Below are 15,279 nucleotides of genomic sequence, written 5' to 3'. Positions count from 1 at the left end.
AAATGCCACCTGAGAAAACACGAATGATTGAGTTATCTAAATACCATGTTTCAGTGGTGTAAAATAAAGCACAAATTCTCAATAGGTAATAAATTGTTTTTCTTCCTCAACATGTTTAATAACAAGTTGCTTTTTGAGACCCATTAGTGCCAATAAGCAAAACTAAGGATGTTTTGACAATGCATCCCAAGGAAAGGCATTTATGGTGCTATGGCATATTTTTATTCATGCTGGAGCCCCCTACACACAGTTACATGTCTTCAGTAAGTTTATGACACATGGCACTATGACTTAGAAATATGATTCACTGAAAAGTATTCAAAGACATGTCCTACCTGAAAATTATGGATGTAGCAGGAAAAGAAGAAAAAAAAAGGAAGGAAAGGAAAAAAAAGCCATCAAACTTTTAATTGTACAAGTTGAAAATAAAGCAAAGCTAGTTCACAAGTAAACTTGTGTATTGGATCTGCTTACTGGTGATTCAGCATTCAAAGTGATGATTTCTTCGTCATGATCTAGTAGCTTGCAGGCATATGCAATATTCACAGCTGTTTCTTGCTTGTCTCCAGTAAGAACCCAAATCTGCAACCCAGCTTTGCGCAAATTCGCAATGGTTTCTGGAACACCATCCTGTAAACGGTCTTCAATGCCAGTTGCACCTAAGCACATAGAGAAAGCAAAATATTCCACATTAATTGAATACTTAGGGTTCGCCTCAAATAGTAAGTTTGGATTTTTTTAAAAAAACAACAGCACTTGTATTGGGAAAGACCTGGACTACAATACCAATGGTTTCAAGATTTGGGCAACAGTTTTGGGGTATTGGGAAAGAGGAAGGGAAAATAGCTTGCGTTAACATCTGCAGCAACAGTCAACAACAAATCCAGAATTCAAGACTTCAGAAGCAATCTGATGCCACTTCTAGTCTCAGAGGTTCACAAGGTTGATGTATGTATCTTTGCTTACTGTCTCTCTGCTCTGTATCTTCACCATTTCTTCTGCATGTTGCTAGAGAAGATATTGTTGCTTCTATGAGATCGTTTTCAGTTCTTAAGGGTCTTAACTGCCTTTCTCCAACTACAAGAGGCTGGATCACGAGACATTTCTCTCTTTTGGAGGGGAACAACAGCAGAACTGCAGCTTGGCAACAGCACATTAGGCTGCAGACATCAACCTAAACCTTTTTCTGCCTTGTTGCTGCTCTTTGCTCTTGCAGAAGGACACTGGTTGCCAAATGAGATGCAGCAGGGAACAAATCATAAATCTGTTGGCCATGATGTGAAAGTAAAATGTGGCTTTTTCACACTTCCAATGCATCTTTCTACCTCTTTATGAGACGCTGAGTCTCTTTCTTAGCTTTCATAGATCAATTGACAGGGACAAGATTTCCAAATATGGTAGCAAAAGCCACTCAGGACCAACTTCAGCATCACCACTAAATACATCAGTTTCAGAGAGGCTTCAATGTGAGGAAATGTAAGCCCTCACTACTAGAGAATGGGGAGGTGTCAGACATGCAAGTAGGCTGAAACAACAGGAAAAACAAAGTAAACTTTTCTCAGCTATTTGTTTTCCCTATGGTTGTTCCTTGAACAAATATTGTAGCAACAGAATATTAAATTCAATATTTAAATAGAATTTTAAATAAAAAATATTTTAGCAATACAAGTCCACCTGAAGTCTGAGCACCAGTCATGTAACTGGAAAACACATTCTTAGGACAATGTCAGGAAAGCTATTATTATCCAAACAGTGTACAAAGCAAAAGTTATTCCTGTTCCAGACTCACTTTTTTATTCCCACAACTTAATCACAACTGATCTTTGTAAGATATAAACCACAGTATGAAGTTCTTGGGGAAGGAGTGAATGAGAGGTTTACTGATGGTTAGAGTTCAATTATTTGTCTGGCAGTTCAGTTTCACTTTTCCATCCCCCACCCCAGTGCAGCCAGAGCCAACAGGCACAACCATGGTGGGATCCTCCTGATTAATAACGTGGTCCGAATTAGTCACCTCATGCTCCCCTTTAAGTCAGAGAGTGAAGCGAAGAAATAAACTTAAAAGCAGAGTCAATTATACTGTTAAGCAGCATTCTTTATTTTATCAGTGCTGGGGAACACTGGGGATCATCCTCCATAAGTGCTCCAAAGACTGGATGTTCTTGTGTTGCTTATAGTCACATAATTATTACATATGCATTGCAATTTTTGAAAATTTTGACATACAATACATCTATACTAAGAAATAATTGATGTTAGCTATAATTGTTTAGTTTCTTACTTACAATACACCTATTAATTATTAGTTAAAGATAAGCTAAGCACTCTGCTTCTAAACATTGTATTACTTAATCTCTCTCCCTCTTGTCACGAAGAAGGATCTAAAACTTGAAAAATATCCCCTCATTTTGCAGGTGGTCAGAAAGCATTTATCTCATGTCAATTGGTTAATGATGGGTATGTCTTTTACAACTTAATCACGGTACACATGAATTTGGCAGCTTCTCTTCAATTCCCCCCTTTTCAAGACAATTGCAAATTCTTTTGCAGTAGAAAACCAGACACTCCAAGGGCCTGAATCATCTAATGCTAAAGTGGGTATCTAAGACAGACCAAATGAACTGCACTTTCTCTTTTTGTCTCTCCGTTGGTTACATGAGGAGCCTTAGAGATCTGTAGCAGACACATCAGAAGTTGGGTGAGGTGGATCTCATCTCCCAGAGACTGGCATGTTGGCAATTAGTGAAGGCTGTTATCTCCAACAGTCTTATGGCCGTGCCAAATTCTTTGCCAGAGAAAGCAGCTGGATGCTTGGAGCAGTAGTGAATATATATACATTTTAGAATCTCAGTGCTTTCAACATCTCAAGTCAGCAGAGGAAGAGGATGACTTAGTTCTTGAAATACATTTTGCATACACTGATTTTAAGTGTGTCATTACAAAGTACTGCAATCCCCTTCCACAGAACACACAGGCCCTGAGTGCATGTGCTGAACCTGACATATATGAGAGCTGATGCCCCTCACAAATGCCATTTATGAGCTTCGCTTTCTGACTGTCTCTGGTGCCCCTGGAGTCACGGAGGTCTCTGACATGCTGAGATGGCACTAAGCTAAGAAAATTCTGCAGACAGTTTGGGCCAAGTCCTCCTCCTGTTTAGAGCAGCCGTTCCCACTTATGATATTGTGTCAAATTCAGCCCTGGCATTGCTCCAGTCATTTCACTAGTGATAAAAAGATGGCAGGAGCAAGGAAAACAGGTTATGTCTGTTATGTTAATTATATTCCATTCCTTTGTGGTGCTGCACATGACAGCCATGACAAAGTCCAAAAGAAGCCAATTTCTGTACTGTCAGAAACCATTTAAGGAAAATAATGGATTTCATAGCCAAGCTTTCCGAATTTTTAACACATTTTAATTTCATGTCCACCTCTCATTTCATTACCTAGCAGATGCAGATTCTTCTCTATCCGCAGTGCTGACTGAAACAGAAGTTCTTCACGATTTTCAATAGAAGATTCTGCTTCTAAATGGCTTTTTAACCAACAGGCATACTCATCCTTGCTGAGAACCTATTAAAAAGAGTATGTGAGGGCACAGTCAATGTGATGCAGAGGCATTCATACTTTACTGAATAAAATGAAAAAGAAGTTATGAATCAAGAACAATAAATTAATAAATGCCTTCAGTAATCTTTGCCAAGACTCTCCTTAAAAGCAAACTAAGAGTCTGCATTTACTTACTCTTTTTGCAATACAGAGGGTCCGCAGCCCATCTACAGCATACAGATTAAGGTAATTTTGGGTTTTGCTTTGGATTTTTTTTTGATGTTTGCCCCGAGGGTCATCTAGATAAGAATTAAAAAAGAAATTGGTGATTGAAAAATAACGGCAGCAGAATGGCCTCAGAGAATAAAAACTTGTCTACAGTACTCACTGTACCAGGACTTTATAACTGATACTTTAAAGAGCTGCTGATGTCTCCTGGGAAACTCAAGTAAAACATTTCATTTATAAAATGCAATATTGTCTTTTTGTTCTGTCTTTTCTGTCTTCTCTCTTCAAAAGTTGTGAATTCATGTTAGAAAGACCTCCTTTTGCTTACTCCTTAAGTATTTGTCTGGCTTGATAATCTTCACAGCAAACAAGAACATCAGAAAGAGAAGCATGATTTCAAATACACTAGTAGCAAATGCTTCTCCACATCTCATCATGTGCAGAAAAATGACACTTACTTAAAAACAGCACTTAGTTTTCTACCAAGGTTAATATCTCGAAAGAACCAGAAACAGTGCTCTGTTTTGCATATCTACGTGTATAAAGGTACTTCTGTTGCTGCTGTACTGATACTGTAATACTTATTGGCCTGAGTCAATGCAAGAAGTTCTGGGTATGACTGTGATTTCATTTAGAAGAGAATCCACACTTGTGCAGACCTCCCGGATAGCTTCTACCTTGAATGCAGCAGCACAAATTCCACTTAGCTTTACTCTTCACTTAAAGCCACGTGTAAAAACTCAAAATCAGGACTGAGCATCTGTTCCTTTTCTCTCTTTATTTGGGATTGGTTCAATGTGCTCACACTGTGATAAAAAAAGAGTAATGAATATGACAGTAACACATTTTGTTCCATCTCATTGCCTAAAATGATGCCTTCGAAAGTTAAAAACAGGTGATATGCATCTTTTTTATCAGCTAGGATCAAGACAGGTTCATGTACAATGTACTGTAGTAATAATCTTAAAGAAAATGAATTGCAGGGTTAGTACTAAAGTAAATGTACAAGCTGGTAAGCTTTTAGACTGGAACTATTGAGTGAGAATTACTGGTACCTTATGGCACCTTTTCTTATTCCCTGATGTCATATAATTTTTTTTCTCAAGTCTGAAATTTTTTGGGGTGTAGAATCATTTCAGGTTTATAGTTCTGTAACTGGAGCTGTTCCTTAAGGCAATATTTGTGTTACTGGTACTTGCACAGTAACCAGTCACAGAGTCAGGTGACTGCTGCTCATCACCAGAAGTCTGAGCACCTGAAGCAACCTACCATGTATCATCTCAGTTCACCACTGAGTGTGCTCACCTCTTTCAACTGACCATACTGAGAACCTACGGGCACTAGACTCTTATACTAAGCACTTCATACAGTTATCTACATTAGACAAATATCTTACCGTTTATACTTTTTGGTGCACATTTTCCCAGTGTGCATTCATAGCGGATTTAATCTTGCTATGTGTGACCACATATATCCATGTTCTATTTGTCTATAAACTTACACAACATTCAGCACCTTCATATTTATACGGCAGCACAGTGTCTAATTGGGCATTCAGAGGATCTAGCACAAATACATACAAGTATTGATGTTGTACGAAAGAAGGAGCTGGGAGCTTGGAATCTCAATATTCTGTTTTTGTTCCTGTCATCTCAACCATGTATGAGCATGATTTACTCACCATATAGCTATTTTCTCACCTTTGAAGACTGTCCTGTCCTCTCTAGTGGGAGTGTACATACCCAGCTGCTCCTAAGGGACTCCATAAAGACTGTGGTAGTCCAAGCATTCCTTAATTTTAGTTCTATCTCTGATTAAGGTCAAGTGGTGAATACTGGTAGGGATATTCTGGTGGACCTGTCCCATCTATCTGTTAGTGCTACCTATGCTATCACTACAGATTTTTTCAAAGCATCAGTACAAATGTATTATTCCAGAAGAACATCCCTAGAAATGTTATGCGCAACTGGAAAGCCCCTTGTCACACTGTAGCTCGTGGCTCCGACACACATGCCCCAAGGTTCCTTCCAGAAGCTATTAAATCGGTTCACAACTAGATAGAGCTGCAACATAAAGTGGAAATGCACACATTCTAATCTGGAAACCTAACAGAGTTTCATTTAGCTTCTTTCCTGTTTGCACATGATAATATTTTTGGCATATTTGACTTGGCTGTGCAATACAAGCACCTTTTTTTGGTGAGAGAAGTACTGCAGCAAACCTTCTAGGCTTCCTGTATTAGTGAGTCAGCTTTTTTAACTTTAGAAGAATAAAGTAGACAAGCACTTTTTCTCACTTATTGTGATACATTACTGTTCTAGAGAGAAATGCCATATTTCTTACGTATCTCACACAAAACTGTCTTATGGGAGTGGCTATCTCAGTCACTCACTGATTTCAAATGGCATGAACTTGAATAAGTGCTTAAACACAACCAAATGTCATTCCTATCTCTTTAGGTGTTGTTAATCACTTCAGATCTGAGTACCGGGGCACTAATGCAGCATTCACATCAAATGCTTATAGCACTTTCAACAAACACAGTAATTCCTTAAAGGTAGAGATGTGCACACCATCTTCCGTGTATGGACGGTTGCATTGCCCTCCCTTCTCCAAGAAGCATATCAATGAGAGCCAAACCCCTTCTAGCTCTTCATGTGCCTCATCAGTCTTACCCTGAGATTCATCTTGTGCTCAGAAGATAAAAAGAGGGGAGGAACCTCGTGCAGACAAAACCCAGTGGTGGAGATTTTTTTTAGCTGGGACACAGTGCCTATACTGAGCAGTGTGACCACACACAAGTCTGATGAGGAGCGGCTGAGGGAACTGGGGCTGTTCAGCCTGGAGAAAAGGAGGCTGAGGGGAGACCTCATCACTGTCTGCAACTACCTGAAAGGAGGTTGTAGCATGGAGGGGGTTGGTCTCTTCTCCCAAGTAGCAAGTGATAGGATGAGAGGAAATGGCCTCAAGTTGTGCCAGGGGAGGTTTAGATTGGATATTAGGAAAAATTTCTTCACACAAAGGGCTGTCAGGCTTTGGAACAGGCTGCCCGGGGAAGTAGTGGAGTCACCATCCCTGGAGGGGTTTAACATACGTGTAGATGAGATTCTTAGGGACATGGCTTAGTGCTAGAATTAGGTTATGGTTGGACTCGATGATCTTGATGGTCTCTTCCAACAAGAACGATTCTATGAATCTACGATTCTATGTACCATGGAAGTGAAACCACCAAATAAGTCTTCTCCAGAAGAATGATAGAGGACTAGTGGCGTTCTGCTTGCTTCATTTCCCTCCATAATCACAAGCTGCAGAAAACCAGCCCAGTCATTGTTTTCTCAATGACTTATGTTCACAGCTCCTGTGCAAGCTGGTTTTTGACTCAAGGAGTAACATTCTTATTTATGAACATGGTGACTCTTGAGATAAAGTAAAAACAATACACTCCTGGGAATAATTTCAAGGGTTTTGGCAATATCTGTATGCTATCAGAAACCATCAGGTTTCACAGACTCAACGTGATGTACAGGCAGAACAAATGGAGTCAGTTTAGAAACTTTTTTACTTTTTGAAGCTTATAGTGATTTCTGATTTTATGTAACACACAACCAAAGCTACAACATTAGACATTTGCTTCTGGCTATTCTCATGTCATATTTTAAAATGCTCTTCATCCCAGACAAATAGGACACTTTGTATCTGATTAGGACCTGTTCATGCAATGTGATGTTAAGAGTTAGGGGATTAGGGACTCAGTGTTGCCTTGGTCTTTCAGTCTAAGAGCACAAGTACCACCAAGTCTCAAGATGCATGCTTGACTGGTGCACAATTTACTTGTCCCTGAGGCACTAAGATAGCAAAGAGTGAGCACTGTGATGATTAGCTGCCATGTAGATTCACTTATTGGTCAATTCCTTGAAACGATATATGCCTGGATTCTTGTAGCATCACGTCTCCTCTCACACTCATGTTCCACTATCACCAGAGAACAGGATGAAACCACTGACATATCCCACAATACAGGTAATAGCCACAAGCATAAATCTTCTGACGCTCCCTCTACCTGGGGGATACCTCCTTGTAATGGCAAAAAGATTCTGTTCCCTCAGGAACTGACAACATATCCACTGACATTAGGGTACTGCAGACAGAAACTGCAAATTCAGTTCTAAGAGTGAAGATGCTCAAGAGAAATGTCAAATGTTTTTCAGACAGATCTGCTAAAACATACAGAATTACTAAAGCCAGACATGACTTAGATGGCTAGAAAACAAGGGAAACTGCTTATGAGGTTCTAGTGGCTGCATCTTACATTGCTTGCAAAAGCAAAATATACTATAACTCGTAGTTCAATGTGGGCTAAAACCAACCAAACAAAATAAGGGCACAATTTCAAGCCACACTCAGTTCACTTGCCTGTAAATATGGTGGAGTTGCTGTATTTGCCCAGCTACAGAATCTGCTCACTGCCAGCACCAACCTTCAGGAACTTTGCTTGCCCTTCTCTGACATACCCCACCTTTGGTAATGTCGCTGTTTGGCTATTCTAACTGTCCTTGTTGGTTTTACCCAGCTGGGTCCTATATCTGCCTGAAAATTCCTCGATCCACTAAGTCTACTGAGAATGGACACAGCAGCTGCAAACACAGTCTATTATATGGTGACAAAATGTTTGAAACGGCATAAAATAATTGTTTCTTTTCTTTTTAAAGCTCAGTTCTCATGCTGAGAACTCATTTCTAAGCACTATTTTCTAGGTATGTTTTTAGAAATTCCCAGTACTACAAATTCTCTGTTAGTACTTCAGAGAGAGAAAAGTTTACACAGATACTCTGTGTACTTTCTGTGATATCAGATCTTTACTAGAAAATTATTCATGAATACTTTGTTGTTAGTTAAGGACAAGTTCTTAATTTTTTTTGGCTCAGCTTTGATTTATATGGCTGTAAACAGAAAACTAATGCCAACATTTTTCTGTATTTCATGAAACTAAAATTACACAGTATAAGCCTTTCACAGTTGTTTACTCCAACTAATGTCAAAGTAACCACAAAGTCAATGCATTAGTGAAACACGGGAAGTACCTCTAGCACTTTCAGGCTCTGTCCATTCATACTGGAGTAAACTTTACACACTGGATTAAATTCAGTGTTGAAAATACAGTAGATTAGATGCAAACTGATTCATGCAAAATGAAACCCATGTGTCCTCTACTGTCTGAAAGCTTATAGGGTTCTTCTTGAACCCAACTGATTACAATTAGGGGCTATTTAAAGTTGTCTCTGTTTCATGTGACATCTGGGTGCAGGAGAAGCTCTCCATGCTTCAGGGAAGTACTCTCTGTTCACAGCTACGTGTCCATTTCCTGCTAGTCAACTACATGTTTGAAGCCAAGATTTCTCATATGAACAGAATCTCTCCTTCTTTTGCCACAACCTTTTTGTTTTGAAGGCTGATTGATTCACAGGGTCCTCCAGTGTCATAGTCCAAACGACATAAATGCATGGATTTATGCAAACATATTGCAGCAAAATGATGTAAAGATTCACAAATAAAACAGAGAACGGAGCTGCAATAGGAAGTGCTTGGGTTTCACATAAAATACTCAAGTAGCCAAGCACTGCCAGGCAGCTTTTCCTGAAGAAATGTAAATTGCTTTGGCAGAGTTTCAAGAAATCCCTTCCAAATAAAGTTTGCTAGTAGAAGATCTTGTACAGAAATTAATTTAACTCATTCTAGTAAGGTGAGAAACCAGTAATTTGTTACAGAAAAGATGTTATACTAAGAAAATACTATAAAAGAAGAGAGATGGCTGCCATTCTGTCCTTTCTTATATTCACAACAAAACTACTTGCCATAAGATATGATGAGTTTTTTGGCAATTAACCAGAACCGCCTCCCTCCCACCTCCACTCCCACAAAGGTAAGAAAGTGGTGTACCTGAAGAGCAGGGCAGAAGAAGATCCATAACAACTGAATCTGCTCCTTTAGTGTAAACATTTATTTCATCTGTGAGAGGGTGTCTGACGACTACTGACATCCTCTTCCTGACGGAATCAAAGCCCAATGTGTGTAATACTTCAAAGCTTAACGTTCCCAGGTGAGGTAGCTCCACTGATACCTGGTCAGACAGCCTTCCAACCAGAGAACAATTATATGCCCTCGCTGCATAGACGAGAGCAGCTTCGTCTGGACTCTCTGCCTCGTAACGGAGTTCTCCTTCCTCAGGTCCACTCCCCACCGCTGCCCGGCCTTGCTGGGAGCTGTAGCCGTTGTTGTTCATCTGTGCAGAGTATGCCAGCTTCTCTTCCAGTTTTAATAAAGTGCTGTCCGTAGATGTAGACGAAAGCAGGCTTAAGCCAAACCTGTGCATTGATTTGCTCGTAGCTAGACTAGATGAACTGCTGCTGTTAGAGCCAGAGGTCAAGCGACTTGGAGTGAATCTTCGTATGAAATCTTCTATGGTTTTTACTGGGGATTTTAGTTCGAATCGATCTCTGACCTTGACAAGAAAAAGAGAAACCAGTGAGCAAAAACCAAAGAAAAACCATACAAGAATTCCAACACTGATATTCAGTCTAAGCAGCTCCAACTAAAGAGGGGAATTTGAGAACAAAAATAATGGCATTTTTGAGAAAGGAAAGAGGATGGACAAAACTGACTCAACAGCAAAAAACTTAGAACTTCAGAATCATTCCTCTGTGTGAAAACAAGTATGTTTGTATTAAAAACATGTTTTCTTCTTTCACCTCCTCAGATAAGACTGATGGATAGACTATCAATGTTGCACCTCCACCAGCAGTGCATACTAAACACCATTGTCAGTAGAAAACATTGCCATTCTTCGTGCATATTCAGTAAAAAAAAAAGTTAATGGAAGAGTTTTCTACTGAGAAGTGTGGTACCAGAAAAGTTTTATGAGAATATGCCAATGTTGACAACATGCTCAATAGGAACATGTTGAAATAAGTAATTTCTGTCGCCTTCTCATTCAGCATCTAAGCATTTTGCTTCATTTTTATCACTCATCTCTGTTTACTTAAATCTTTTTTTACAGATACAATGTTATTAATAGTAATAACATATTTCTAGTAATAGATATTAAAGTATTATATAACAGTGTACCATTCCTGAAACAGCGGAACTGAGCATTCTCCAAATGTTTCCCTGGCACAAAAGCACATCATTTTGCAGACTAGTTCACTTTTTATTCCAATCTGGAACAGAAGCAACTGTCAGAATTTTCTCCAGAATGGAAATTCCAGCTGCTAGCTAGCCTTAATACCACATTCCATTATATTTTTGTCTTACAAATCATCTTGGGATTGCGCTTTTGAAATTCTCATTCGTCAGTGACACTGGTTTTAGCCAATTTAAGCAGTAATGATCATTATTTCTCATAATGAGCCTAAGATGCATCTTTTACACAATTTGAAAGTTTTAAGTGACTTTTTCAAGTATATTCTCTTTTAAAACTTTTAAAAAATGTCTCAGCCATTTCTTAATTTAATCCATATGTACAAAATACTCACAGAGAGCTTATATTCTTTTCTGGAAAGTCTTGCACATTTGCATATCAGCGTCCGCATGTACTCACACACATACTTATATTTATTAAATGAATAAGTCACAGTACCAGAATTTGGGAAAGTTTCAGAAGTATCTTGTAGATGAAAATGCATCTTACCTTGAAGGTAAGCCGACACATTCCATTTAACTAGTGCTTTACTAAACCCTTCTCATTCACATAGTGGTTCTAAGAGTTGTCTCACAACTAGCTCTGTTTGTTTCTTGCTAGAACAGGGGGTTTTCATTTCCTCAGTTTACCAGACAAATTAGCACAAATGCAAAAGAGACTTAAACTCTCTTTTGCTGCTTCTTTAACCCACCTTCTGTCGGGGCTGATTTGGTGCAGTAACCACAACTGTATTACATATAGTCAAAGCAATGAAGAAGTCAAAAATGTCACATAGTTCTGGACTCAGATGGGATAATGGCTGTTCGTGGCTCCTCATGACCTCCAGATGCTTTGCACATTCATTTACCTTTTCTAGTAACCTTGGGTCAGGTGTGATGTCCTTCTCCTAGTAATAACAGCAGTAATTAACATTTGTGATTCTGCAAATTTCCAAACCAGCAATAAGCAATCAAAGTATCCAAAACAGTGTCAATGTCGAGGGTTTTATAGCGGCCTTACACCAAAGAGCAGAGGTGGAGGGAACTGTAGAACACCCATTCTAGACAATAAACAGTTAACAATGATCTTTCCAATATAAATGGAAATGTGAGTAACTGTGTTGTCAACTTTTTCACTACAGATAATTATAGCAGCAATCTTCATCTACTTTGGGGGTAGTGGATAGGAGAAGAGTTACATACTAATATTCCTCCCTCTCTCTTGTCTAATTCAAGACATTTATCATCTATTACTGAAGGGGGGTACACTACAGAGGCCAAAAGAGTAGAAAAATTAGACAGCAATGACATTCAAAGCTCTGTCTTGCATCAGCACAATAAAATGAAACCATCTTGGATTGTTTGTTAGAGAACAACAACCATCCCCACATTTGAGAGTAATTAATGTGGTTTTTTTACATTGAAACACAGAGCATTTTCCACTCTTGTTTCATCAGCATTTTCCACTTATTCAATCTCGTCAGAGCAAACTCTGGTATTTCTTAAGATAGCAGGATGCAGGGATACAAAAGTTTAAAAGATAAACCAACCTAAGGCTCTTTCTTCAGTAGAATTTTATCTGCTGATGCTCAGCAGCTGATGAATCTGAGCAACCAGAGAACCCCGTGTGTAAAAAGTGCAAATCTGAATTGTACCAGATGAGCTTACTCTTGACTGCAATCAAGATGTTCCATCAGTGCAAACAGCATTTTTCTGTGTCTATATTTGTAACTTGTTTTGAAGGTGAGTTTGTGTCAGCAGTGCTACAATGTGAAATTCCTACATAGACAAGACGTGGCTTCTTTGCTTTGTTATTACGATTCAGCTCACGTGAAACTTCCAGAGAATTACAAAAACATAAAATAAATTAACCAAAGCAAAGTTGTAAGGACATAAATTCACCAACATTTTGAAATGTAAAGCTTTTTCTTTTGTTAAAATACAACACATGCAATCCACTGATAATTTTGAATCACACTAACAATTACGATATGGTGTATGTCAACTGTGTCTAAGAACAGGAATACATGGTGTCCAGCTAAGCACTTGTTAGTTTTAAAATCCTCAGACAAAAGAGAAGAGGCTTACATAGAGCAATTAGAATCCTTGACCTCAAACCTTATGCTACTCTCAGTTTCTATAGATAAAGGGAAGGCAAACATTTTATTTTCAAAATTAAGGTATAACTAAAACAAAGGTTTCAGATTGTCTTTACCTTTAGCTTGTTCCCACAGAGAAGGTATGTAGATAAGATCTATGCCAACATTTGATTCTTTTTGCACAAACAGCTGTGACTACATAAGAAAAAACGCCCAGATGAAGTCTATAAGAGGTACAGAATGTGCTACGGTTTTCCTTACCTTTCCCTTTTCAGGACATTGTTCCACCAGAAGATATGGGACACTGTGCATTTAGTTCTCATGACTTACCATTGGGCTACTGAATGCAGTGTGCTTCGAGAGTATGCTGGCTCTTTTTGCTTCAGCTCTGCTACCTGTGCGTCGGTGGGTTTTGGTGCTCTGGCTTCTGTGGATCACTTTGATGCTCTGATGGCTGCAGATACTATCACGGTGGGATAGAGTTCCTCCTTTTGGGGCTGCCTCCTCTTCCTCAGAATCAGGTTCTTGGTACATCGCTAAGCGTTTGGCTGTCGGTAAAAATACAGAGGGAGAAATGCTGTGTACATCAAACGTGGCTGAGAAAGAGGGAGGGACATGGTGACTTTGTTCAAGTGATATATATTTTAATATTACATTGTGCTTTAATGATAAGAATGAATGATTCCATTATCAGGGGATAACAAAGTCTAGTCTTAACTGAATGGTAGTACCTAACGGAGGACGCAGATAACATAATTAGAAATGTAATGCAATACACTGCCTCCCTCAGCACCACACTCTCTGACAGGGAGTCAAACTCTGCTGTAACTTGCTGCATTCCTGAAGACTTTTCCAAAGCTCAGCCTGATGAAATCAACCAAATAATTTGGTCTCCACTTGCAGTCTGAGAAGGAAAGAATCCAGAAAATGTTCTTGTCCTTTCCAACAGAATATGGAAATTTCACAGAAAGTATTTTCCAGAAACAATGTCATATCTACCCAGTACCAGTTAACTGACATCTCACTTGTCCTCACAATGACACACCTGCAGAGCACCACCGCCCTTATTTTATATACGGAGATGAGCTACAGACAGTGTAAAGGCCTCGCTCAAGGTCAGGGCCACCTGCTGCAGAGTGGAGATGTGAACCCAGATTCTCGACTCCTCACCTAGTGCTAAAACCACCCTGGAGCCTGTCCCTTCCTTCTGAGCAGCGTAACAGGCAGGACGATGCAATGTGCCCTAAGAAACTCATAGTACCCTCACCTACTGCAACATATGTTTATATCTATCTATTTGCTGCAGTGAGCAATGCCAAGGGGACACAGAACAAAGAGTTTTTCCAAATTCTGCATTCTAGATTACTGTTTCCCCAGTCAAGAATCCAGCTACAACAATTCATGTTAGAAACCAGTCCTGGCAGTCTGATATACAGAAGTTAAAAAGGAAACAGAAGAGGTGTGAAACAGCCATGGAATCCAGCCCCTCTAATGACAGGTTCTGTTTAGCTCTAATTGATATAAATAGTATTTTTCAATTCCTAAAGATCATGGGCATTTAACTATCTGGGTTATTCATTAGGCAGGCACATGACATTCTAACAGGTATCTATTTATTACTTCATTAGGTATTCATTGAAAGGCTTTTTATTATACTCTCAAAATAATCCACGCTATCCAGATATACAGTACAAGTTACACACTTGTGGCTCGGCTTTGTTTCAGTTCTCTGATATAACAAATTAGATTTTCCTAATGATAAATCATTAGCTTATAAGCTAATTATTCAGGCATTTAACACATACACAAAAAAAATGTATGAAGATTTTTCTTCCAAAATATTTCCTGAGAAAAATCTTGCATTACATATAGTGAGTTTGGCATGGGATCACTTTTAACGTGGCTAGCTTTACGATCAACATAAAACCCATCCTTGCCATCCGCCGTAATTTTCTAACATGTTTTAGCTGTCAGAAAGCAAGCGGAGGAGTTGAAATCAGACCACACACTGTATATGGTGATAGCTCTATCAGTACAGTATTGTACATCTGAGTTTTTTTCAACTCCATTTGGAACATGTATAGGCTCTATCTGAAATGTCAGAGCTGGGATAGCTCTCCAGTCCAAGCAGCCCAGGCCCTGAGGCTGGTGTACACTAACTGTGGGTGACCAAGGAGTTTCCTTCATTAGAATTATTTGGTGTGATTCATGCTTCTCTGGGTTAAGTGCTG

General features: G+C 39.1%; 1 protein-coding gene across 2 annotated transcripts in view; it reads right to left on the bottom strand.

Moving 5' to 3' along the window:
• Positions 1 to 15,279, bottom strand: part of ATP10A (ATPase phospholipid transporting 10A (putative)) — a 114,664-nt gene that overhangs the window by 16,789 nt on the left and 82,596 nt on the right. For both annotated transcript variants that reach the window (XM_021287843.2, XM_065075396.1), the window contains exons 8-13: positions 13,379 to 13,596; positions 11,663 to 11,857; positions 9,714 to 10,275; positions 3,744 to 3,847; positions 3,446 to 3,572; positions 475 to 659 (exon numbers count right to left, since the gene is read on the bottom strand). In XM_021287843.2, coding sequence (XP_021143518.2) covers positions 475 to 659; positions 3,446 to 3,572; positions 3,744 to 3,847; positions 9,714 to 10,275; positions 11,663 to 11,857; positions 13,379 to 13,596 — 1,391 coding nt within the window. The remainder of the gene's footprint in view (positions 1 to 474; positions 660 to 3,445; positions 3,573 to 3,743; positions 3,848 to 9,713; positions 10,276 to 11,662; positions 11,858 to 13,378; positions 13,597 to 15,279) is intronic.

The sequence above is a fragment of the Columba livia genome, chromosome 1 (assembly GCF_036013475.1).
Source record: "Columba livia isolate bColLiv1 breed racing homer chromosome 1, bColLiv1.pat.W.v2, whole genome shotgun sequence".
Taxonomy (NCBI): domain Eukaryota; kingdom Metazoa; phylum Chordata; class Aves; order Columbiformes; family Columbidae; genus Columba; species Columba livia.
Note: the sequence above shows the minus strand (reverse complement) of the source record. Positions and strands in the feature narration are given on the sequence as shown.